This window comes from Caloenas nicobarica, chromosome 16 (assembly GCF_036013445.1).
Source record: "Caloenas nicobarica isolate bCalNic1 chromosome 16, bCalNic1.hap1, whole genome shotgun sequence".
NCBI classification, from domain to species: Eukaryota; Metazoa; Chordata; class Aves; order Columbiformes; family Columbidae; genus Caloenas; species Caloenas nicobarica.
In genome coordinates this window covers 10,980,161-11,004,079 of record NC_088260.1, presented here as the reverse complement: position 1 = coordinate 11,004,079, position 23,919 = coordinate 10,980,161, and the positions used below count along the sequence as shown (strand labels likewise).

The 23,919-nt window shown below is 41.6% G+C and overlaps 1 protein-coding gene across 1 annotated transcript; it reads left to right on the top strand.

Moving 5' to 3' along the window:
* Positions 1–6,649: 6,649 nt before the first annotated feature.
* TMEM233 (transmembrane protein 233) lies at positions 6,650–22,990 on the top strand. Its single transcript, XM_065646601.1, has 3 exons — positions 6,650–6,875; positions 13,544–13,678; positions 21,174–22,990. Exons 1-3 carry the CDS (start codon positions 6,687–6,689, stop codon positions 21,183–21,185), a joined length of 336 nt encoding a protein of 111 aa, XP_065502673.1. The 5' UTR covers positions 6,650–6,686; the 3' UTR covers positions 21,186–22,990.
* Positions 22,991–23,919: the final 929 nt, after the last annotated feature.

Sequence of the window (23,919 nt, the reverse complement as noted above, 5' to 3'; positions counted from 1 at the left end):
AGCATCTAATTTATTTCTAGTGTCAGATTACTATAGCAGTCATCAAAACATTGTATTGCACAGATAGTTTATAGAACACTTATCAGAGTATTCTAAAAAAATACTTGCCTTTAAGAGGCTGTTTCCTACCTATGGTTCTTTAAGCCTTGTTTACAAAGTAGGGCAGGTTGCAGCTAAGGGAAATATATATATGGTCTATAATGAAAACTACACACAAAGTGTGGAGGGAAGATTACAATGTCTAACTGTTCCCATTTGTTGTAGGAAAAGAGGTGGAACTGTGACCCATATAATCTAAGTGGTTGAGATAAAAATGCCAAAAAAGCAAGCTTTTGCTCTTAAGCAAAAATAGACTTGTTTACAGTGCATCCTGCTGCATCCTTGTACAAAGAATCCAGGACATGAGAAAGGACTGAATGTTGTTCAACTTCTTAAAAAGCCCTCTCCAAATTCCACAAGAGAATTACCAGATTTTTCTCATGCATGAAGTATAAAAAGAAAATACAGGAATTATTAAAAAAAACAATCATTTAGTATGGAAACTGTGTGGGGATGATCAATGGGCAGTCAGACTTCTCTGTCATAGGCAAGGAACATCAGCTAGCTCGTCTTTCTCATAATAATGTCCTGTTATGTCTGCATCTGGGTTTTCCTGATGAGTTTCATATCCCAGAAGCATTGTCTCAGTTGCTTTTTTTCCCCCATTAAATGATCTCCTGATGTAATAGTTAACTGAGTTCTGGGCCATGTTCACCAGGGCAATCTAGGCCACCTCAATTATTTATTGAGATGAAGCTGGAGTGGCATTGATCAGTCAGATCCAAATTTGATGACTGTTCTAATTACTGTCTTTGGGAATCCTTAATGAAAGAAGAGTATATGTGTATATGTGTGAGAGGAGGAGAGATGGCTCCTACAGGATGCTACACAATGGAAGAGTGCTAAGTATATTAATTATTTATAAAACAGTATTCAGTTTATCCCACAAGTTCAGATTGGAGTCCAGATCCAATCTTTCCCTTAATGGGTCATTTAGCCTTTTGGTTCAAGCCCTACCCTACTTGTAAACAACAGAACTCACTTAGTCCAGCCACAGAACAATACACATGGCCATGCCTGTGCTTTGCTCCTTCGTGTTGTGTGAAGCTGGAGCTGAGCCAGAGACCTCTATGAGTTGATTCCAGACTGACTGTGGCATGAGAACTAATTAAATTCATTGTCTGCATCAAATGCCTTAATAGAATATGAAATAATATTAAATAATCCTGAAACATTTATAAACATTTTAATTTATGAAAATTAATCAAAATGGCAATTTTCAGTTATTTGCTAGTACAAATTATTGTGCAATTTCTTGGTAATACAAATACCATTCAACTTGGCAAAATTGTTCAAATTCTTTAACAGATCTGTTGAAAATGTTTTCAGGAGCTCCTAGAAAATAAATGTTCATTAATATTTCCAAAAGGCTGAATTTACAGTGCTGCATTGCACAGCCATGTCTGAAATGAATTCTAAGAGCAGGAAATCTGAAAAATTAAGTGCCTAATTTAAAAGAAGGATACAACTGAGAAGGTGTCTGCTCAATTGAGAAGGTGTGTGCTATTAAACCTGCTAGTAGTAACTGTTCCTAGAAGAAAACAGGTAAAATCTGATTAAATACAGTATAGGCTGTCCACACATAGTAACAGAGAAAGAAATATTTTCTTTATGATGTATTCTAAATAAATGCTATAGCGACATTGTTTTAATTAGATTAAATAATACTGTCCACCAGAAACTAGCACTGGAGCCTCAGTGTATGATAACATTCTTAGCAGATGAAGGTCTAAATTTGAAAAATAGAACACTTCTTAGCATGGTAAGGGATGCAGAAAGTGCTTTAGAAGTGACTTAGAAGCAAAAATCCTTCCTAGAATTCATCTCCCCTAACTTTTAATTCTAAGGCATGCAAGCTCACTTTGAGTGTGTTCTTCTCCACATGGATTCTATGGAAATGTGACTTAGCTGAGCTTTGCTCTGTTTTCAGATGGTTAAAGTGAGGCAAGATAAATCCTGCCATTTCGGTGCTACAACAGACTGTCTTGTCAGTCACAAGGAGAAAAACTTCCAAGAACATGAACTCATTTGCAGAGAAATGGGACAGTGAGATAAAACAAGGGCTGCTCGCAGCACGACACAGGTTACCCACAGCACTGAGCAGGTGCCCATTGCTGCCTGAGCTGGCTTAACAAATCCTTTAATGTTGATATGTGACTAAATCAAACAGGTCAGAAGCCAGGAGATAGGATGGAAAAGGACAGATCATGAAAAACATAAACATATACAAAGATGTCTTTCTAAGCACTAACAGGTTTGCACAGTCAACTTATGTATTGGCTTCAAATTATGATAGTAGTTAATAAATTTATCAGTGAATGAAAAAACAGTCTCAGACTGTGACGGAAACTTTCATTTGGACATTTCCCTGTTCACATATTTATTTGCCATGAATGATTTACCAAAGTAATAGCTCATCACAGATCTTTGTTTGCAAAGCCACAGTCCACAGTCATAGTCCACAATGAAAAATAAGAGTATACAGCTGCAAGAGTAAGACTGCAAACACCCATGGAAATACAATAGCAAAAAGACTCCTGATCCACCCCTTTTAAGGAAGAGAACATGGATCCTTCCACGCATTACACTTTCTCCTATTTAATATGCCACTTGTTAAACTCTGTCCACTTCAAAAGCAGGAAAAATGAGACATGCCCCTGTTGTGCACTAACTGGTGTTATGCTAGAAGAAATAATGACACTGATATGAACAGATTTTGGGAAAGGTCTAAAGGCAGGAATTTAGCCTTTGATTCCTGAATGTTCTCATTTATGGCAGAGAGTTAAATGGCAGAAAGACCTCTTGTTCAACATCTGTGCCATGCACAGATGTTCACTCTATCTGTTTCTCATGGAAAAGAAATAATTTTCAGACAAGTTGTTTGTCTTCTTTTTAAGTCCACCCACTACTGTGCCTTCCATGAGAAATCACCATCGAAATTATTCTTGTAACTCCTTGACTGCAGTATTCAGTTAAATAATACCGCATCTCCCTGTATCAGGAAAAGTATAACTGTGAGTATTTAATATGTATGAAAACCAGTAAACTGTACCTATCTGATCCAACCTCATAAATTAATAACACACTTGCTAGGCTCCCATTGAATCAACTAGAATTTAAGGGCCTTCAAGTAAGCTTAGTTTCTGTCTCCTGGAGAAAGGGGCTTTAGTTTGTCGTTATCCAGCACTGCCTGAATGAAACTTATGAATGTTATGTGATAGACAACATTCTGTCAATAGAAAGACTTACTTCAGAGCTAGGAACAAGTGTCTTTATGATAGCTTATTACAACAGCTTCCTTTGCGTAACGTTGACAAGGAGTTTGATTCAAATATTCATTTTGCATTGCTAAATGATAGGTAGTGGTAAGCAGCCTCCCAAATCTCTCCCTTCTTATTTCTTTTCATGCTTACGTAAGTTTAGTGCTTTGAACATGGCTGTACAAATGGCTTCCGTCTACAAGCTCCACTATACAAACATCATCATCCTGTGGACAGTGGCTAGGAGATACCAAAACACCTAAAATCAAAAGCATAAGGGCTCCTTCCCAAAGCCTGCCAGTAAACCTTCATGGTACAGCTGTGTTGGGGTGAACACAATGAATTACAACAGATTTCTTTCTTTTAGCATGTCTTGAAACTGTAATAGTCCTGCATCCCTTCATACTGCTTAGTTTTCTGCTGTACCTGTTTTACTTGTCTGCACACACAAGTTAACACTGGAACTTCTTTCCAGAACCACTGTGAGCCATGAATGTGCCTTTGAGGAGAGTCCTACCAGCCAGCAAAGCGTAGTGAGGAGACCATATTCTGCCTTACAACAAATGCTGCTGTCAAGGTGTAGCACCCTCTGAAATCAGGGGAAGAAGACCTTTAAAAAAATATCTCGAAACTGCCATGTCTCTGGCCCATCTGCTTGGCCCATCTGCTTGGCCCATCACGATGAGCAATTTATCCAACATCTTGTCTTACTCATCTGGGAAGATCTCTGTGCAGAGTGATCGGTTTCTTTTTCAAGATTCAGCTTGATGTGCAAGGCTGTAAGCAAGAATATTGGGTGCTCTGACTCATTCTCTTGGAGGGCTATTTTTATGATTGTTCTCCATGCAACTCCATCTTAAAACTCTCAGTTAATGTTCTTAAATAATCTTCACAGCTTTTTGCTGAACCATCTCAGCACAGTGGTTCTTCCCTCTGAGGTAAGAATGTTTCCCATGTTCTCAGGAATATTACTATCTCTGCAGTCTGTTAAATGACACTCTTGGCTGAATACTTCCCTCTTGTTTGTTACCTCAGTAAGTGGCTACAAGTCAGTGCCATTTAAAATTTAATCAATCTTGTCCTAACAGGATATACTTCTTGAATTTTAACCCATCTTCTACATAAAACAAACCACTAAATTCAGCTACAATAACTGCCTCATGACATAATCTTTGTCTGACCAACCTCTTAACGAGTTCTCATTATCACAAATTGCTCCTGAATATCTATAATATCTTTTGTAGCTCCACACATCTCACCACTTCCTGTCTCCTGCTTTCTTTACAATCCATTAGCATCCCTTAGCAGTCTCATTTGAACAATTAAACTGTACTGTTTCTAGAAATGCACAAGGAACCCCAGGGTCTGCTATTAGGTCTGTGTCTTCTGAGTGCCCTAGGGTGGGATTCACACAGTCCAACTTCACAGAGCCCAGATTCCTCCTACAGTTCATGGTCCTCAGAGACAGATTTAGCGCAGGTTGTTGGCCTGATGTGACCAGTAACTCCACCAGTCTCTGAATCACTCTTGGAACTCCCCCATAAAGGCACTTAAACTAAATGTCTGACATTAGATGGTAAGAATCTACATCCTTTCCTCATACCCCAGTTTCAAGGCTCCCTGGCTAATCTCTGCATGCAATTTTGCCTTCTCTATAGAGGGTTGGTTTGCCAGCAGCTTTTTGTTATGCTTATTTATGTTCAACATTAATGGCTCAAACTGGCTCATGTGAGCTGGATGTTCTCATTCACATGCCTAATAATAGGTTCTTATTTACCTGTGAGTGTTACAATTACAAGCAGACAAACTCATTAAGTCATTACAGCATTTCCCTGAAAGTGTTCTCAGACATTAAAAGGCTTGAGTGGTCCTGGAAGATGCTGGTTCGCTGCAGAGGATAAGTCCATAGTCTCCATCCTTACTGAAATCAATTCTAAAATTGTGTGGTGTGATGTGAACGGTGTTTTCTGAGCTTGTCTGGTGACTATGTTTAAAGTCCCCTGAGAACAAACACATCAGATTTTACAGTTACAAAGAGTTTGTGCCTAAAGACTAATGGGTACCTTGGCAAGCGGATGTAACTTTAGTGTTTCTCACTCTTTTCTAAAGATAGAGAATCTTTTCTTTTGACATTTTTGTAAATCAGCAGATACTCATTCCATGTTATATTCCAGGCATGCAGCTGAGAGATTATTAATTTCTATGAAAGTAAAAATACTGCATCTATATTTCTTATGTCTTTACTGTGGTGACTGCATTATACCCTGTAAGGATAACAACCAGGAAGGGGAAACTGTGGCTCCATTCAAGCCAATTGCAAAACTCCCAGTGACAAAAGTAGCTCATTCATAAAGCTCTAAGCACACCTTCCTGTGTTCTGTAACTTTAACTAAGTCTCCCCATTTTGCTGAAGTGTCATACAAGTATAAAATTCTTTTTTTATTAAATGGCAGAATCAGAACCTGTTCATTTCTGGCTGCAGGCTGTCCTGCTTTTACTCACTAACTTCAAAATCACGATGGAAGCAGATCTTTATTTGTTTGTTTTGTGGGGGCTTTTCTTGCCGAAATGGTAGGTTTGGAAATAAAGCTTAATAATAAAGATTTCCTTACCTCCCCTCCTGCATCCTTCAACATGGATTTCACCTTTACAGGTGTTATGTTCAGTAATGACTAAATCACCTGCTAAAGCTTGGCCAAAATACTCTAGGCCTGAGGCATCAAAATGCTTTAAAATGGTTATTTTCTGCTAGTCTTCAATGTTTTTTCTAAGTTTAGCAAATGAACAAATTAAGCCGAGATCCAAGGAACTGCCTTTTCAGACTTAAGCCACTTGCTCGTGAAGCTCACTGACACCAGAACTGAGAAACTAAGAGCACAACGACGTTCTCTGTGGAAGCAACCCAAGCTCAGTTAAAGCCGTTTAACTGCGAACAGTTAAAAAGTTTCGGCAAAGAGCGGAACAGCCGAGGGCCGTGTGGCTCCGGACCCGCCGTGCCAGCGGCGGGGAAGGGGCCGGGCAGGGCCAGCCCGGGGAACCCCCGCCCGTCCCCGGCCACACGCAGCCAGGACACGGTGCTGGAAAGCCTCGACGCCTTCGGTTCGGTTTTCCTTTTTCCCGCTCCCTTGCGTGAATTTTCTCCCGGGTTAAGAGATTTCCCGCCAGAGGAGCCGTGGGCGGGCAGCCCCCACCCCCGCGCTGCCGGTGCCGGTCCCGGGGAGGCGCCGCGCCGGGCGGCTCCCTTGGCTCGGCGCCGCGCCGGGGTCCCGCCTGCCCGGTGCGCGGCGCTGGGCTTTCCGAGCCGCCCGCCCGCCGCACCGCAGCCCCATGTCCGCGCTCCCCGCCGGTGCCGACATCAAGAGGGCTCTGGAGAACAGCCCCGAGACCAACATCGAGGATGAGCTGCCCGAAGAGCCGCCGCAGCCGCGGCCCAAGAACTACCTGCTCCTCACCATCCTCTCCTGCTTCTGTCCCGCCTATCCCATCAACATCGTCGGCTTCGTCTTCGCCATCATGGTGAGTAGCACCCCGCCGGGTGGCCAAGCCACCCTCGGCTTGGCGCTGAGTATTTGGTGGGGCGACCGCCGGCTCTGCGCCGGCCCGGCCCCAGCCGCGGCGCTCCCGCCCGCTCCGCCCGGGACCTGCGGGAGCAAAGCGGGGCTGGAGCAGCCGTCAGGGTCACGGCCATCCAGCCGCCTTTTAACCACTTGTCCCTGGCGCCTGGAGACAAAACTAGGTGAGGCAGCGAGCCCGAGAGCATCAGCGGGCTCGGTCAGGGTGTCTACTTAGCAATCCCGGCAGCAGATATAAAATGTGGAGTGAAAAGCAGTTCAAGTTTTCAGTATCAGACTACATAAGGGAGCGAGGTTTATCCCAGTTAACAGAATTTGTTACATCAACTAACTTGCACGCTGAATTGGACTTGGTATCTGTGTGTGAAAGTGGCAACAGGGGAACAGAAATCAGATTTGCAAAGGATCAGATGTGGTTCCTACTTCAGCTAATCAAATATTATAGAAATGCCTTTTTTTTTTTCCAGTAAGCAGGTTCTTTAGCCTGATGCTATTTGCTACAATTAATACACATAACAATAGTGATTGTAGGTTGTTGGGAAAAATCCTTTTAAAATTGAGTCTTGAGTACACTGAGAGAACAGCCTTACTTCTACAACTCATAGTTGATTTACATAGTCCTCGATAATCCAGCAATCCCATTTACTTCAAAAGGATTGTTAGCACAGAATCTACTCTGAGTTAAAAGTTCTGGAGTCAGATCCAGACTTTTTTAACAGGCTACACAATCAGTGTAATCAGTAATACTGCACTGTATTTCTGTTGTTTAGGGGCTAGAAAGGATTTAAAACACGTTGTGTAGTTTCATCATTTTCTCTGACAGCCAGGCTGAAAAGGTAAGTAAAAATATAGTTGTTTCTTTTTGTAAGTAGAAGAATAATTACCTATATCTAAACTATACTAAAGCACGCTCTTTTAAAACTAGGAAGATTGATCAGAAATCACATTGCTTAAGCTTGAAAATTACTTTGAGCTATTCCAAATTCATCTTCACGGTCTTTTTTTGTCCAGATACGTATTAGCTGTCATTTTTTTCTGTGTTTATTTTCTTGGTTGTTACCTGTACAATGTGCTCTTTTCCTTGATTTGAGAAGATTTGGTCCTGCTGGTACTCAGCATCCTTTTTGTCTGTGGACACTTAGGGTGCTATATAAAGTAATGAGAGCTGATAATCTGGAGCTGTGAGCATCTGTTCACTGTGACAGTATTTTTACCAAAGCGCTGGGGCTGCACACAAGTTAACTGTCAAGGACAGAACTTGGCCTCTGAAGATTTTTGCACCCCATATGGAGAAATCTCCACCCACGCCCTAGTTGAAGTTCATGCAGGCTTTTGGCATCGGGCTTAAGTAGCTGTCTGCAAGGGATATCTAGAAACCAGGGTGGGAAGAGCACTTCCTGAATGCTGAACGCTCTGTGCAGGTCTCAGCTGCCCACTTCTTAAAGATGGGAAATAAAAACCAAACCAATAACCTCCACTAGATGCGAATCTGTTCTGTTTCAATGTCATTCCTACCTAAAACCTCTCCTTTTCCATGAAAATAACATGTCCAACTTGTTTTCCACAGCCCAATTCCTCTGCCTTTTACAGCTGCAACCTGTAACTGCTCCATTAACCTTGACTCCAGGTTCTGCATTTTAACCTGTGCTGGTTTTATTTCTAATTCTGCTGGAATCAACATTCTTCCTCTTGTCATCTTGCTTCCTGGAGTTGTTAAGGGTTAGCACTGAGATACAAGAGCAGGTTATTTTCTTTTCTTACAGAAGATACCATTATAGTCTGCAGGTCTTGCCTGAGATCTTGTGTTAGAAGAGATACAGACCTGTAAAAGTAGAGTTCTTTATAAATTTCAACTGCCTACAATAGGCCTGGAATGAAAAGTCCTATTGGCTTCTAGAGAGGCATGGCATTTGCCTGTGTCATGTCCTCCTTAAATGCTCTCAATTCAGACAGTGTTTTCACTCTAAAAGTAGAGTCTGGGCTCTAACACACCCCCAAATTAAATGACAGATTTGTCTTCAGTCTCTTCTGCTGCCCCATTTACAACTCCAGCACTGGTTTCCTCTCTTGTTTCTCACCTTTAGGGGCACAAACCTTACCATTTCAGATCTTACCTCGTTTACTTTATTTTTAGAATCAACCTCTCCCAAGTTCTCCCTGTTGTGGTGATAACCTTTTCTTGTTTCTTACCTCCTCTGTGAAAGAAATCTATTTCTTCTGACAGGGTAAGAGGATTCCTGGTAGAATGGACACTTCATGGCAGCAGCGTGTTGATGTACTGGCATTACAAGAGCAGCCCCCTCACAGTAGTTGCTGGTCACTGGCAGATGTGAGGGTTGCTTGGTAGTTTTAGCAGATGGAGATCTGTTTGCCCCAGGGTTCGGGCCGGGACGCCTGCCTGTAGGATTACTGTTCTCAGCACCTTTCTGCAGTTCCAGGCAGATCTGTCCGTTCTGCTTCCTCTTGCTTCTAGGAGCTGCATTGTGTTTCTGTTCTATTAGTCGGCTCACTCAACCCCAGAGGTGCCTCGCTCAGACTTTCCTTATTCTTTCTCACGTAGTTGAGACCGCAGGCATATGGGGTGCAGGTACCAAGTCAGGAGGCTCATGTGGCAGAAGAGGCTTCTCTGATGCAAGGCTGTGGCTAGACAGTGTGTCACTGAGCTCTTTGGCTCTTCACCTGCACTGATGGCTTTTCCCGCTGTTGTGAAGCCACTGTGACCTGCCAGTTGTGTCTGAGAACTGGCTCAGGGGGACTGGCTGTACCTGGCTCATGGAATCAGAGCTAAAGGGAGGCTGTGGGACAACTCTGAAAAATGAACCACTTGGATATTTCTAAAACCAGCACTGATGTTTGGTAGCTGAACAAATTTTCTTGGCATTTCTCAGTACAGCACCTTCAGTTGTCTTTGTTGCAAAGATCTGTATGTCAGACTAGTCATCTTGTTCTACAGGGCCTTAAAGATTTGGAACAACTTCAAAACAGTCTCTCGAAAGCTATTTCTCCCTCATTGTTTGCTGCTAACTCCCTCTTTATGTTGACACATTTCTGTTTAATCATTTGCATATTTCAAATAACATATGTGGTCACACTGTGACAATCCTGGCTTATCTGCCTCTGATAGTAACAAGTTCTTTGACTGCGTTTGTTACCCTTGGATTCGGATGCCTTGTCTGTATATTAGTTTCCCTAAGCAGAGACAACAAGCAAAAGGTGGTAGAAATCATGGAACAGAGAGGATGCAGAGGGTCACCTCTTCTAATTGAAATCCTAACAAGCCATGTACAGTGTGTTGGCTTTGGTCAGGTCAGGTTAGTGACTAGCATAGTGACCAATGTTCCCGTAGGGCTGTGCTTCTCTTTAGTTAGAAAGTTTATTTGGAAAGTTTATTATTTATACAACCTTTTTTTTAAAGTAGCTTGTAGGTACCTGGACATCTAGCACCATATGGGACAGCCTGTACCTACTTCAGGGATATTAAACAACAAGGCTTGGCAGCTATTCTTAAGCATTTTTGCATGGCCCTTATCTTTGCAAACTGCTAAGCTTTTCCTCTGCAACAACACTTTCAACCTGTCCCCAGAGTCATATATTTTATAAATAGATATGTGTGAACTTGGTGAAGTCACTGAGGTTGCTCAAGTAAATAAGCAGCTGCAGAACTGTGGCTTTAATTTAGTTGATTGACTTCATAGTGAGCAAGTTAGCAGAAACCTGAGAAATCATATGATATTAAGGTGAAAATGGTTTAAATTTGTTTTGAAAGTTGGACAGACCAAATGCCACACGTATATGCTGTATTCTGTATAGATTGCCTAGCTCTTGGAAATAAATAGTTGTAACATTTAAGACTTTAACAGTTAATGCTTTCTCTCACTAATGTTGGGAACTGAAAGCATGATCCAAGGGCCCTTTGAAGCAGGCAGAAGTAAATGAATTTCAAAGAGCTTTGCATCAGACCCTGACCACGCCCCCAAACCTCTTATTTTTTCTTGAATGCTGTCTAAGTTACGCTATTTAATTTAAACCTCCTAATAAAGAAACTTTCGTCTCCTTCCTGTCTCTCCCAAATCCTCTTTTTTACCATTAATGGTGTTTTCCTCCTCTTCATCACGGATTTGTATTAAAACGACGTTATTTATTGAAGTGCATAGGGTGAATAATTTATGCAGTACCTGTAGAAATCACATGGACATTCTCCAGACTTCCTAAATAAAGTAGTGATATTGCACAGAACTGCAAGTTGCTGCTGCCGTGTCTTGCTTACAGCTCTGTCTCTGTCTTGAGACCGCATCTATGAGGAGGTGAGTTTCGAGTGTTTGCAGGACCATTCTCTAGATGTCATGGCAAGCGAGCCCTCGGATGGGTGGGGAGAGCAAAGTCAGGGCTGGGCTCTCAGTGATGCTTCTCCTTATTTCTCTCTGTAGCCACAGCCATGTTCATAGTCGCTGACAAGAAGCAGGAGGAGAACTCAGCCCGGTCAGGACCAAACCAAGCCATGTTTCTCCTGATACTCGTTTTATTGACCTTCCTGAATGTATTTTGAGAAAACCTAAGAAAACTCTTCTTCTGTAGACAGGACTGCTGAAAAGAGCGGAGTAACTTAACTGTGCCAGCCACCCTTTGTAACAGGAGGCCACACTGGTGGAGAACCAGAGGTGACTGTGCCTCAGCACAGCTGCTGTTTTTCTGCCTGAATGATCAGGTACCCTAAGGAAACAAGGTTTGGGCACTCATCCTATTTGACTGTGTGTTTGTGTCCATCTCTCATTTCCGCTTCTTCTCTCTTTCCCCTCTATACCCTTTAAGTCCACTAGCCAACCTCAGTGAAACCTGACAGCAATATTCTTTCGGGAAATAAAGTAGAGAAATGTTTAGGCATGTGGGCTTCCAGGAAGAGAAGAAATGGATCAGTGCTCTCTTTAAGGGCAAGAGTGCATCAGCAGCTCAGCCTTTCTTAGACACCAGAGAATAAGAACCTGCACTTCTCCTTGAGATGCAATTCTAGGAATATAAGCTTCATTGCTTTGGGACTGTCTTGGCAAGAGCGATCTTACTGCAGTGCTAACACCAAGGATGCCTCTAGCCCATTAACTTCTGTGTGCTCACTAATTGACAGAACACACACAGATAATGTCCCTAATTATTTTTCTGCTTGGGAAAAAAGGCTCTACAACAATGCTTGGTATCCTCTGAAGTTCATTCCTTTCCTGCTTTCTGCAATCTCAGATCTTTACTCTGTTGAATTAACTGTTGTTCTGTCTCTGCTATAAAAAAATGATACATAACTAAAGTACTTTTCTAATAGAACTTGGTGATAACTGGTACAGTTGTTTTCTAAAGACAACCTCAATTATTTAGTCCACAGAACAGTTCAGTTGATCAGGTCCCTGTATTTCATCCCCTGCACCTCCCATTTCTGGGATGCTTTCTGGAATACTTAGGAGATACTAAAGAACAGGTTATGACAAACCCGATTCCCCGAGGTATTATGCTGAGATAGTTCAATAGTGCAGTCTGATGAAAAAAATCTGGACTCAATGTTATGATTTATGAACTCAAACTCTCCTGATCTTACAAAATAATTCTTATAAATAGTACTCTTTTTTAGTAGTCTTTGATAGCATCCTGTTCTTGGGAAAAAGTTACTGCAAACTGTGTTATACTTGTGTACTAGAATACTTCAGTGTCCTTCACTGATTTTTTTTCTTTGAAAAATATAGTCTGGTTAAAACAAAAATTAATTCAGGAAATCCTACAGTCTTTCTTAGAAAAGACTAGAAGATCAGAGTGGTCCTATCACACCTGTAATCTCTGCATGTAATGAATATAAAGCATCTGTGAAATCTGAGTGGATAGAGATAAACTCAAGTCTGAGGTAATATCTGTATGTCTGTTGCATATCAGAGGATGTATATGACAATAACTATCAGTGCATTCCAAAAAGGCAAAGGGACAGAATTTCTAGCCCATGAAGATGGCACTCAGATATTTTGTTCATGTGATCTATATTTCCTTTTTTTTTCTTTTTCCCACCACCAGCAAACTACCTATTAATTCTGAAAACTCTGTTTTGAAAAGTAAAACACTGGAAAATAGGAAATTAATCTTTTTTTAAGATGTTTTCCTGAGGCTTTCTGTAAAAATGCAGCCTATTTATGCTCCTTGAATGCTTATGGTCTTATAAAGCCTAGGAGTTTATTTCACTGCTAGTGAAGTGGCCAACTAACGGTTCACATATACTACAGAGTTATTTGCAGAGATAAAAAGCCACCAATTTATGCAAGTAGGTGTATTAGAGTTGATTTGACAGCTCTTATGCTGGTGTGTACAAGAAAACTCATCATATGAATATAGCCTCACCACTGAAAGTAAAAGAGCTGTGGTTTCAATGAAATGTGCTGAAAATGAGTGGAACAGAAAACTGGGCTCCCTGCTTACCTTGGGCTGTTGGCAGTGGATGTTTATTTTTTTATAGCAAATTACCATTTTCTGGAGTCCTTTCTACAGTACCAGTGTGCACAGAACTTAGTTCAAAGAGGTCACATCAGTTTGTGTACACATTTCTGTTTAAATCAAAAAGTCATGAACTCTTCTGTTTCTCTTCTACAGGCTTTAAACAGTTATAATCAAGGAGATATAGAAGGGTCAAAAAGACTGGGTCGCAATGCGCTCTGGGTCGCCGTTGCATCAATTATCATTGGACTTGTCATGATTGGAATCTATTGCGTAGTTCATTTCACAACGGTAAGCAAAGCACTACCAGTTCCAATGCAAGCAGTTCTTCTCTGTGCACGGGCTTCAGAATAAGAAACTAAAGACTGTCAGAACTATCTACTGATGTTAAAATTTACTTACTTTGCAGTTTTGAAAATTCCATTGTCTGTGGTTAAATGCAAATGACTGTGTCTTAGCAGCAGTGGGTTTTCTGGGAGCTCTTGCAGCTCCCATAAGTTTTTCCAATTTAGGCCAGTTGCTTTTTGTTTTTTCTGCCTATTAGTTTCACAGTCTGCAAGACCAGCTGTGTAGAGATCCTTAGATTTCAGATAAGAGTCCCCAGCTGCTAATTTTCACTCAAAATCTGTCCAACATATCTTGTAACTTTGCAAGCAGAAGATGACGGTCAATTACTATTAAGTTGACATTAACTATATCAAAAGTGACCACAAATGTAATTTTTGACTTGGCTTGCTGGGGGAGAAGGTCATTCACTCTCATTGCTGCATAATTTCATATACTGGAATGATAGTGAAGAAGCTCGACAAATGAATCTCTGTATAGACACCGGTCACCCAGAGGGATTATAAGCTTATTTGGAAAAGAGGACAAAAGTAGTTAGGGTATTGAAATCCTTTCTGAAGGTTGTGCAACAGTATGTTCTTTGGAAGCATGAATCTGTCTTTGATTCAGCTTCTGTTCAGTTTGTTCAGCCCTCACAGATTTAAAACCAAGTCACTTCAGGCTGGATGTGCCAAGTTTTGTAATTGACAGCAGCAGTAAATTCCTCTGTTTGCTTCCACTACCTTACTCATCATTTCTTAGGCAAGGATAGCAGCTCAATATTATTTTTTTTTAGGTAGGAGGAGAGAAGAGCCACATGAGGAGTGGCAGACAGCACTGCCCTGAAGCATTCACGTTAACCAGGGCACACCACCTACATTTAGCTGTAGTCAATGTTTCAGTTCCGCTACAGCAGGGCCACGTGTGCCGAATGTGCGAATGCTGCTTTGTGCCCTCTGCCAGGTATTAGTGGTAATTAGCACTTTATATCTGGTATTTGTAAGCACCTCTCTCTCTCTCCTACCCTCAAGGAAATAAGGAACAGTAGATCAGTATAATACAACTTTGTGGGATTTTGTCTTTTGAGGATTTTTTTAAAATTGGGTTTTGGTTTTTGTTTGTTTGGTTGGTTTATTTTAAGAGGAAAATCCGTGTTAGATGGAAGTCTTGGTGGTTGCCTGAGGACCCTAAGGACCCTGCTGGGATATTAATTTCTGTATTCAGTGAATAGTTTCCATAGAGGTCTCTTGGCCAAATGGTATGTTGAGGTTTGTGAGGACTCGGGGTTCACTGGACTCACCCTGCTCTCTGGCTTTCCAATCTCTTTGCTACTCCCCTTCTCCCTCCCACCTGTCACCCTCTAAAGAGCGCTTGCTTCTAAGAAAGTGTTTGGTGGAATCAACCACCTTCTTTATTCTTCTGACATGAAAATGAGTGAACAGGAGCACCCAACTGGCCTTTCCATGCTTACCTGAGTCCCCTTTGTTGCCTTACTCTTGGACATTTATATTTTATACTAAATTGTATTTGAGTTGTGGATGGCACTGCCTGCTCCGTGCAGTTATCTCACATCCATTTGTACTTGGTCATGGTTGTTTGCTAACAGCCACTTTGCACTCTGCTAGTGTGAAGTGATTGTAAATTACTTCTATGCTAACTTTAATATATATGCTTCAGTATTGGTAAGATAGTACAAAATAACCTTAATAGAATAATATGACAGTTAGCCCTGTAACTGATTTATTTGATTACTATTAGGTACAGATTTGATGTTTCCATGACCTACGCATGCATTTTTTCTGAAAGTTAATTTAGACTTCAGCAATACGCATGTAAAGCTTGACCCTTCCAGGATTTATTAGTGTGATTTATCCTCCTGAAATTCATTAGCTACCATATCACCCAGTTGTTCCTGCTGACATTCCTTGTGGCTTCTTTTGGTATTCAAAGGATAACAAGTCTCGTGGCGAATTACCATTGGGAGTACCCCCTTGTATTCTCCTTCCATATTCTTACGTATCTCTCCCTCAAGCTTGTTGTTTACTATCCAACCATCCCATTTCTCATCTGTGTTAGTACTTTCTGTTATCCCATGAGTGCTAGAGCTTCTCACAGAGGGTGTTACTTGAGTATTCATAAACCCTTTGATAAATTTCACTAGCTTGTTCTGATTTATCCATGCAAAGATGCAGGGTGTAATGTGTTTGAGGGCTGGACGAGCCTCAGGAGTTCTTCCACAACATCTTAAGTCTGAGCTTCTGGAAAGCAGCAGACCTGAGACATCCAAGTCAGGTTGGCAGGGGGGATCTCCATCAGTTGTTATACAACTTTTCCTCTTGGTACAGAAACTTGGTTCAGGCTCAGCTGGCTCTGAAGTCTCCTTCAAAACAATTCCCCACCTTTTCTGCAAGGGGCTGGCTGCACATGTCCTGAAGGATCTGCAGGCCAAAAGTAACCTTCCATCTCCTGCCAGATGTCACAAACTTTAGGCCTTCCCCATCATGGAAGTCTCCTTTCAGCTCTTGTTCAAGTGTAATCTTTAGTTGTTCATCCTTTGCTTTGTGGACCTCAGGCAGTCTCCTCTGCAGAGTGTCTGCGATGACCCTCTTGTTCTCCTGGTCATACACCCTGATGGTCTGCAGTCTGCTCACCTCCTCCTGAAGCCCTTTTCCCTGGAGACTCAGCATGTCAGTCAGAGTACAGCTCCCACCAGAGAGGCCACCAACGTCCCAGCCCCAAAGACAGGCAGCAGTCACTCCCTGCAGCTGCAACCTGGACAGCTGCATCCTTCCAAAGCTCCATCTGGGTCAAGGCATCCCATATGCCAGGCAGTTGCTCCAGCAGCTTTGGGGATGGTACTCTGTGGTTTATCACTACCACTGTTGCACAGTCCCAAGCAGCCCCTTGCTGTTTTCAGTAGAGTTTCTGGGTCTCCTTCTGTGCAAACTCACAACTTAATTGCTAAAAACCCTCTTTGCCGCTCTTGAGCATCTCTTATTGGAACATCTGTGAACTGAGCACCGGAATACTTCTCCATCTCTGGATGCAGATTCATTCAGCATTCACTGGAAAGTAATTTCCTCTCTATGAGTAGTATTTCTAGAAGATCAGTTCAATGAGGTCACTGTCTAACTTGCTGAATTTCAGTAGCCTCTGACTATCAAAACCCATATGCTTTATTAAAAATTCCAACCAAAGTTATCCATTTGTTCCCACATCTCCTCTTCTGGCTTTTCAGTACTGAAACCTACTATGCATGCCATCTTGCTTAGGAAAGGGATTAAGTCCTGTGCTTTAAGCAGAGCTGAGGAGGGTTCCTGTGGTATTCCACATGCCTCAGCCAGGAGAAAAATATCTAGTCAGGAGTGTTAAGGATAGAAATGGTAGAAGTTACAGAGAGAAGTGCAAGAAATTCCTGTTTTGAACAAACAGTGACATTACACCCCCAATTATACCCTCAGTAATACTGGTAGACTCAAGAAGAGGAAGACTATTTCACTTTTCAGAAAACTCCTGCCTCTGAGCCCCTCTGAGCTTCCTTGCATGCTGCCTTTGGTTTATTTGATTGCAGAGCAATGGCAACACCTGCATCTGCATGGGAGAAACAGCCTTGACTTTTCATTTGGAAGATTTACTTGGTGCTAAGCCAACTCTGGGCTTGTCCTGCTGCCTTAGAGAGCCTCATTTATGTTTAACACTGGCATGTTATATTTAGCATTGAGATATATAGTGAGATATATATATCTCTACATACAAACGCACACACACACACATATATATATATATATCCTGGAACAGGGCCCACTCAGTACTTGGGAACCATCTACTTTCTACAGTCATGCCCCTGAATGTAGACAAGGGGAAACTGTCACTTGCTCAGCAATAAAACTTGTCTTGATGAATGTAAACATGTGTTTTCCTCGTTATGCTGAGGAATCTCTGAGTGTTAAGCTGTGGCGTGTGCTGAATCAGGGCTGTCCTCTGTTCCACACTAGGCCACATTTATTCTTACTCCACCCTGTAACTTTTACCTTCTCCTATTAGCTTCTCCTGCACTCCTGCCTTGTCAGTCCGAATGCTGAATTACACTTCCACTGCTTGCTCAGATGTAACTGAAACCAGTATTTGTGTCACCGCTGAGTCTAGCCCTGCATGTGTGCCAATAGGCATGTTGTCCATCAAGAACTGCAGTAAGAAAAGGGACTCCGTAAGGAGACATCCCGATAAACTGAAACAGTGCAGAGCTGTGTGCCGTAGCCTGCACGTGGCCTTAATATGCCGTAATATGCCTGGTTAGAGAGTAAATGGCAAGATACCTAATGACAGGCGACGCTTGGCTGTGAACCACATCCTGAGCCCTGCCTCTAGTTCTGATCCCCTTGTCTTAAGAAGGTTGTGGAATACACACATACAAACAAAAATCAGAGAGAGAGAAGGGCTGCAAGGTATGAGAAAACCTTTGTATGTGGAAAGACAAAATAGACACAATATCTTTGGCTTGGGAAAGAAAGACTTAGGAATGGGTAGTTAAAGGCAGTGAAATAAAGAGTGATCGTTGTCATGAATAAGGTGCAGGGGCATCTGAGGAAAGCAGCTTTAAACAAGGAGGAGGTGCTTTTTCCATGTGCCATACAATGCAGCTGTAGGACTTGCTCCTTCTGGTTGCTGTGGATACAAAAAATACAGATGATTTGAAACAGCAATGAGTGAAGTTACCAAAAAAAAAAACCACACTTAAATGCAAAGATGCAGATACAATCTCAGGCTCTGAAAGCTGAAGATTGCCAGAGCTGGAAGGTAATAAAGGGAGAAATATCAGCCTGGACATAGCCTTTCCTTCTACAGTCGCTTCAGGTATTTGTAACGTGTCACCATCAGAGGTGGGATGCTGTGAAGACAGCTGTTTGCTCCGACCCAGTACCACTGTTCTTACACTCCTTCAAGAAGCCTGTTAGTAGCCTTTCCACTGGCTTGAACAGATTTGGAGTCAACCTTCCTGTCTCTTGCTAATAATTTTGTCAGTGAGTGAGGATCCTCTAGTAGTTCACAATCTGTGTTTTCAGAGCAGTCTCCAAATCTTTGGAGCAGATCCCAAATAATGTTTTGGTTTGCTTTTTGATAACACAAGTCTCTTGGTGTCTTTGGATTTCATTTGAGTCCCACTGGCAGGATCTGGAGAAACCTAACCCTGGGCTGGAACCTCCTTACAGAAGTGAAGGAGACCCCAGATATCCCAAATGCTTTTCTTAACTGAATCTCACCACGTCATTTTCTATTTCATGCTACCATTATTCCATTGCTGGGATTGCTGCATGGCCTCTGAAACAATCTGCAGCTTCTTACAGCACATGCTTTTAGACTGTCTCTGGTGTCTGAGTGTTGCTTGACAACACCGCTCAGGGCAGAACTAGAGCTCACGAGTTTTGCTTCCCAATTGAGCCACAAAGCCTATAATCTAAAGTCCGTGGGTTTTGTGCAGCTCTCCAGTGGTTCTGTGCAGTCTGGGCAAGTGGGAGTGAGTCAAGTAGAAATCTGGAGAACTAGTAAGAGGTGTTAGAGTGAAGTAAAGACACAAGCTTTTCTGTAGAGCTCTGACTGAGATAGCAGCAGTTTTGGTATGAGGAAGGGTAACAGAAGTACTGAAGGAACAGAATGCAAGAAACTCTTGCCAGTGGACCAGGGTCCAAGACTTTATTCATTCACAGCAGAAGTACATTGTCTTTGTTCATCTTGAACCTCAGGTTCACAGGCAGGGGTAGAATTATCTTCTGATAATAACATATGTGAGAAAGGTAGTTGTGTTCAGTGACTTTGGAATTTCATGCAGACCATCATGATATTTTGGTGCTTTCGTAGATGAGTGTGAACTTCTAACTCCTTCTTTAATCTCACTTGAGCTAGAACTTCACCCCAAGAAAGTCACAAAAATACCACCTGTCAGCATGGCTTCGAAGGAAGACACAGACAGCCAGGCTGTGCAGAAAGTACTAGCTTATAGTGCTTAATAAATCAAGCATATGTGCAGCCATGCAACATTCGTGGTTACTGGTCAAAGGAAAAGGAGTAAGCATATAGGCTGTGCTCCAGGGACAGATGTATGCATGTGTTTTTCTTAATAACTTATAAATAATTCTTCAGGGTGAAAAGGCATACAAGATTTTTAATATCTCTGTTGGCCCTTTCCCAAGGTGCTCAAAAGCCTTTGCAGCCATTTCACTGAGTGACTGTCTCTTATGGAGACAAAATGAAGTGAGGGGCCAGTAAGATGACAGGAATTACAGAGCCAGCCTGCAGATCTTTACATTGCCAATCCTGTTCTCTGTGCCTCACCATAGTAAAAAAAGAGTCAAGGAAGACTACGTGTCTTTTGCTGCAGGGACTGACCTGCCAGTAACTGGTAGAGCACCAGGTCTGAAGTCAGGGCATTCCTATGGTCTCTTACCCATGTTAATTCTTGGCATCCACCTAGCCAGTGAGCTCATACTGCTGCTTTTCTATCAGTAAGGGCATTAAGTGATTATCTCCTTGATACTGTACCTCTTTTTACTGGATTTGTAAAAACATAAGAGCTTAAAGTCCTGTCTATCAAATGTGTTCAGTCAGCTCGGAAGCTGAGTAGTGGGCAGACACACATGGATGCACAGAGGCCATGTGATTACGTCAGCTTCGTTTCCTTAGCAAACCACATGAAAAATTCTGGTCCAGTTGTTTCATCTGTGCAGGGAGGAAACGGCCCCACAATAGATTCGGTCCATGGGAGTCCTGAGTAGCATCCAAGAGATAATTAACAAATGAGTTAATGCTGTCTGCAGGATATATTCACTGTTCAGTGCCTCAGGTCCTAGATCTCTCTTTAAGGAGCTGCTAAAAAGTAGCTGCTTGATGGAAAAGCTGTCTCAGGACTCCAGCAGAGAACCCAGCATCCAGGGACAAGCCAGTGAGATCAGCACCGTCCATGGGTAATGTCTGAGACCTACCCCCAGCAAAAGAATTTGAGGGAACTTGTCAGTTATTTCCACTCCTGAAACAGATGCACAAGAGTCCTTTTAAAACCTCTGATGTGTATCGCTGTTGTATTTACCAAGTTGTCTGCTGAAAGTATTGTTCTTGCCTGACTGTTGTATGTACCACTTCAAGGAAGCAGAGATGCTGTTGACCTCATGAAACTTTGTCAAATAAGAGCCCATTTCCTGGCAATGAAAGATCCTAACTTGCATTGATTCAGGTAACCCAGTTTAAAAATTTAGTTCAGATTGACGGATGATTGGTGCCATTAGACACTTGGCTCTTTGATTCAAAACTGTATTGAACCACTAATCTAGAGGGATGTTTGTTAAGAGAACAAGTGCTACTAATGTGGCATAATGTATCCATTAGATCTGTAGAATTAATAATTTAAACTCACAAGGCAAACTCTCTGTCTTTTCCTCCTTTGAAAATACATATTTCTGTGTCCTTGCAGTATGCTATCTGAAGACCAGGACTGCACTTGGAGGATACCGTCATGTAAATCTTTGGAGGAGAAAAAGAAGATGAGAAGGAAACCCTTCATTCCAGACTCTTAGATTTGACCCTACAAGTCTGCAGAGGCATGTTGCTGGTGGATGAACTGATAGTCCAGTTAGTTAATCAGCATGGCGTGACCAGGTTTTCAAAATTATTTATTTTTAAAGAATCTCAGTATAAAGCAGCATTTTCTCTCTTACCCTAATGTATCACGAGATCTTTGCCCTAACAACTCCCTTTTCTTTCGCATTTACATGGAATGTATGCTGGATCCACGATGTTCCCTGGCTGACCCTAGCCAGACAAAGCCAACATATCTGGACTGTTTATGGTGCACAATGTAAGACTTGATGCACAGCCTGCTGAAGCTGGTAGAACTCCTGTTGCCTACAGTGGGGTTTGGATGAGGCCATTAAGGATTTTTTTTTATTACTTTAAAATAGTCTCAACGTAATACAATCATAACCATGAGTTTGTGATTTTATTCTGCTATGTGATTTTTATAGTGCCAGGGGCGTGCTTTGACTCAGCGACTGCTTTCTTCTGTAATCCTCAGCTTGTAGGTCTTTACCTTAGATTTTTAACCACCTGGGACCGATTTCAATCACTTGATTATTGAGACACTCTTCTTCCATAGCATCCATATTTTTCTTAATGATTTATTTTTGTTTTGTTGTCTTTCATTGTTGAACTCCCTTGACTTAGCTCCAGTCCTGCATTAAAGTTGCACTGATCATATTTTCCTCTTTAAACTTCACTTACGTTCTTACTTTTTTATCTGACAAAAGATCCTCTTTTTAAATAGATGTTCTTCATCCCTTTTGTTATTGTTCTTCTAGCAAGTCACATAGTTTCATTGTGTTCTGCTTTGTTCATGTCTCTTTTTTTTATTCAGTTCATCCTTTCATCTTGCCATGAAATGTCTGTATATCAATGCAGTTAGAGATGGACAGACTTTTGTACCCTTACATAGTTACATATGCTCTTGCTGATCCTAAGATATTACTCAGTGAACAGTTTTAGGTTACAGAATTCATGGCCTCTACTGCAGTTTCTTGATACCTTATGAAAATTTAGTATGGGACAGCTGTTTTTTATTAGCTGAAAACTGTTCGAAAGAATGTATTTGTTTTGCCACACAGATATTCCATGTTAAAAGGAGTAAACTTGGTGAGCGTTAAGACTGATGGCTACATCTTCAGCAGTTTTTGCTCCATTTGCTTTAAATGTTACTACATCTTCAAGCAAGCTATGCCAGCTTACACTTACTCTGCTTGCACTAACATAAATCTGGAGTGACTACCCCGAAATGCATGGGAGTTTTGCAGGTGCAAGTGAGAAAAGACTCATACCTGGCAGGAGTACAACCGCCTATTAAAACAAATAATAATCTCCCAGAAAACTTTACCTGTTAAAGCATATGCCTGGAAGTAGCATGTATTTTCTGTGCCTTGATATTATACTTTCAATGTGCTTTTTTGCTTTTCTTTGTGCCAAATTTTGTCTTTCATTGAAGTCAGTGATGCATCACCTATCCTTAATTACTCCAGTATAAATCTTCGTGAACACTGGTGAAATCAGTTGATCTCTTCAGCATTTACACTGATCGAATTTGTCCACATGGGAATCTTGCCACCGATTTGGATGATTCCAATAATTGGCCATTCTGTGAACTCCTCTTTTGTTTTTGAATACTATTTCAATGGTCTGATATGTCTTGTGGGACTTTTAGTAGCTTACCTTATTATCAGATATGATAGAACTGTCATTGAGAAGTGGAATAAAATTACTTTTAATTCACGTCTATTCTGGTATGTGGGAAGTGTCTTTCCTAAGCTTTGTTGCCTCTTCTATTTTAAAGAGTAATATCCCTTTTCCTAACCCCTTGGACAGTTTCAGAATAAAGTGGATCAAAGCAAAAGCAGGATTTCTGCCCTACATGATACTATACATCCACTCTGTTCTGTGACTAGTACATTCAGATGCTTCTAGAGATCAGTTAATGCTCAAAATATCAGCAAGGTAGGCTCTTGGCTTCATTTTCAAAATAGCATCCAGCAAGAGTGTTGAGGCCTTTTCAAAGTCCCTCGGCGGTGTCTTCGGGGCTTTCCTACCAAGAGGAAAAAGTGATCAGATGAGGTCACCAAAGGAGGTCTCTCAGCAGGTAATGGAGGTCAGATTTTCACCACCTTGAATTGCTGGCATCCAAGTCAACACCATTGCATTGCTGTAGTAATGGTTTTCTACGTCGGTGTACTAAAAATCAAAGCGTGTACAAAGTTTTGTCCTGCAAAATAGTAAACTCTAGTACCGTAAACTAAACCACAGCCAGTCCTGTGAGAGGGGAGAAAGATTTCCAAAGTTATTTGGGCACTAGAGGATAAGGGTAGGCAACTTGAAGTATTTTTTGGAAGGTGCCTAACAAGGATTTAGATCAATAGGCGCTAGACACCTGGCTTGTTCAGATGCTTTTGAAAACCATACTGGAAATCTAACTTGCATCTTGATGCTAATAAATATCTTTGAAGTCTCATTCTTAATACAATTGAGAATTGAGCCATTGTATCTTCAGTGCTTCTGAAGATAAATGTTGCTACCTTACAGTGCTATTGATTGGTATAAAAATAAAGGCTTTACGTTAAACCACTTAATGTGACAGGGGAAAATGCAGCAATTCTTCTAATGTCCTTTAATGCTCCTGT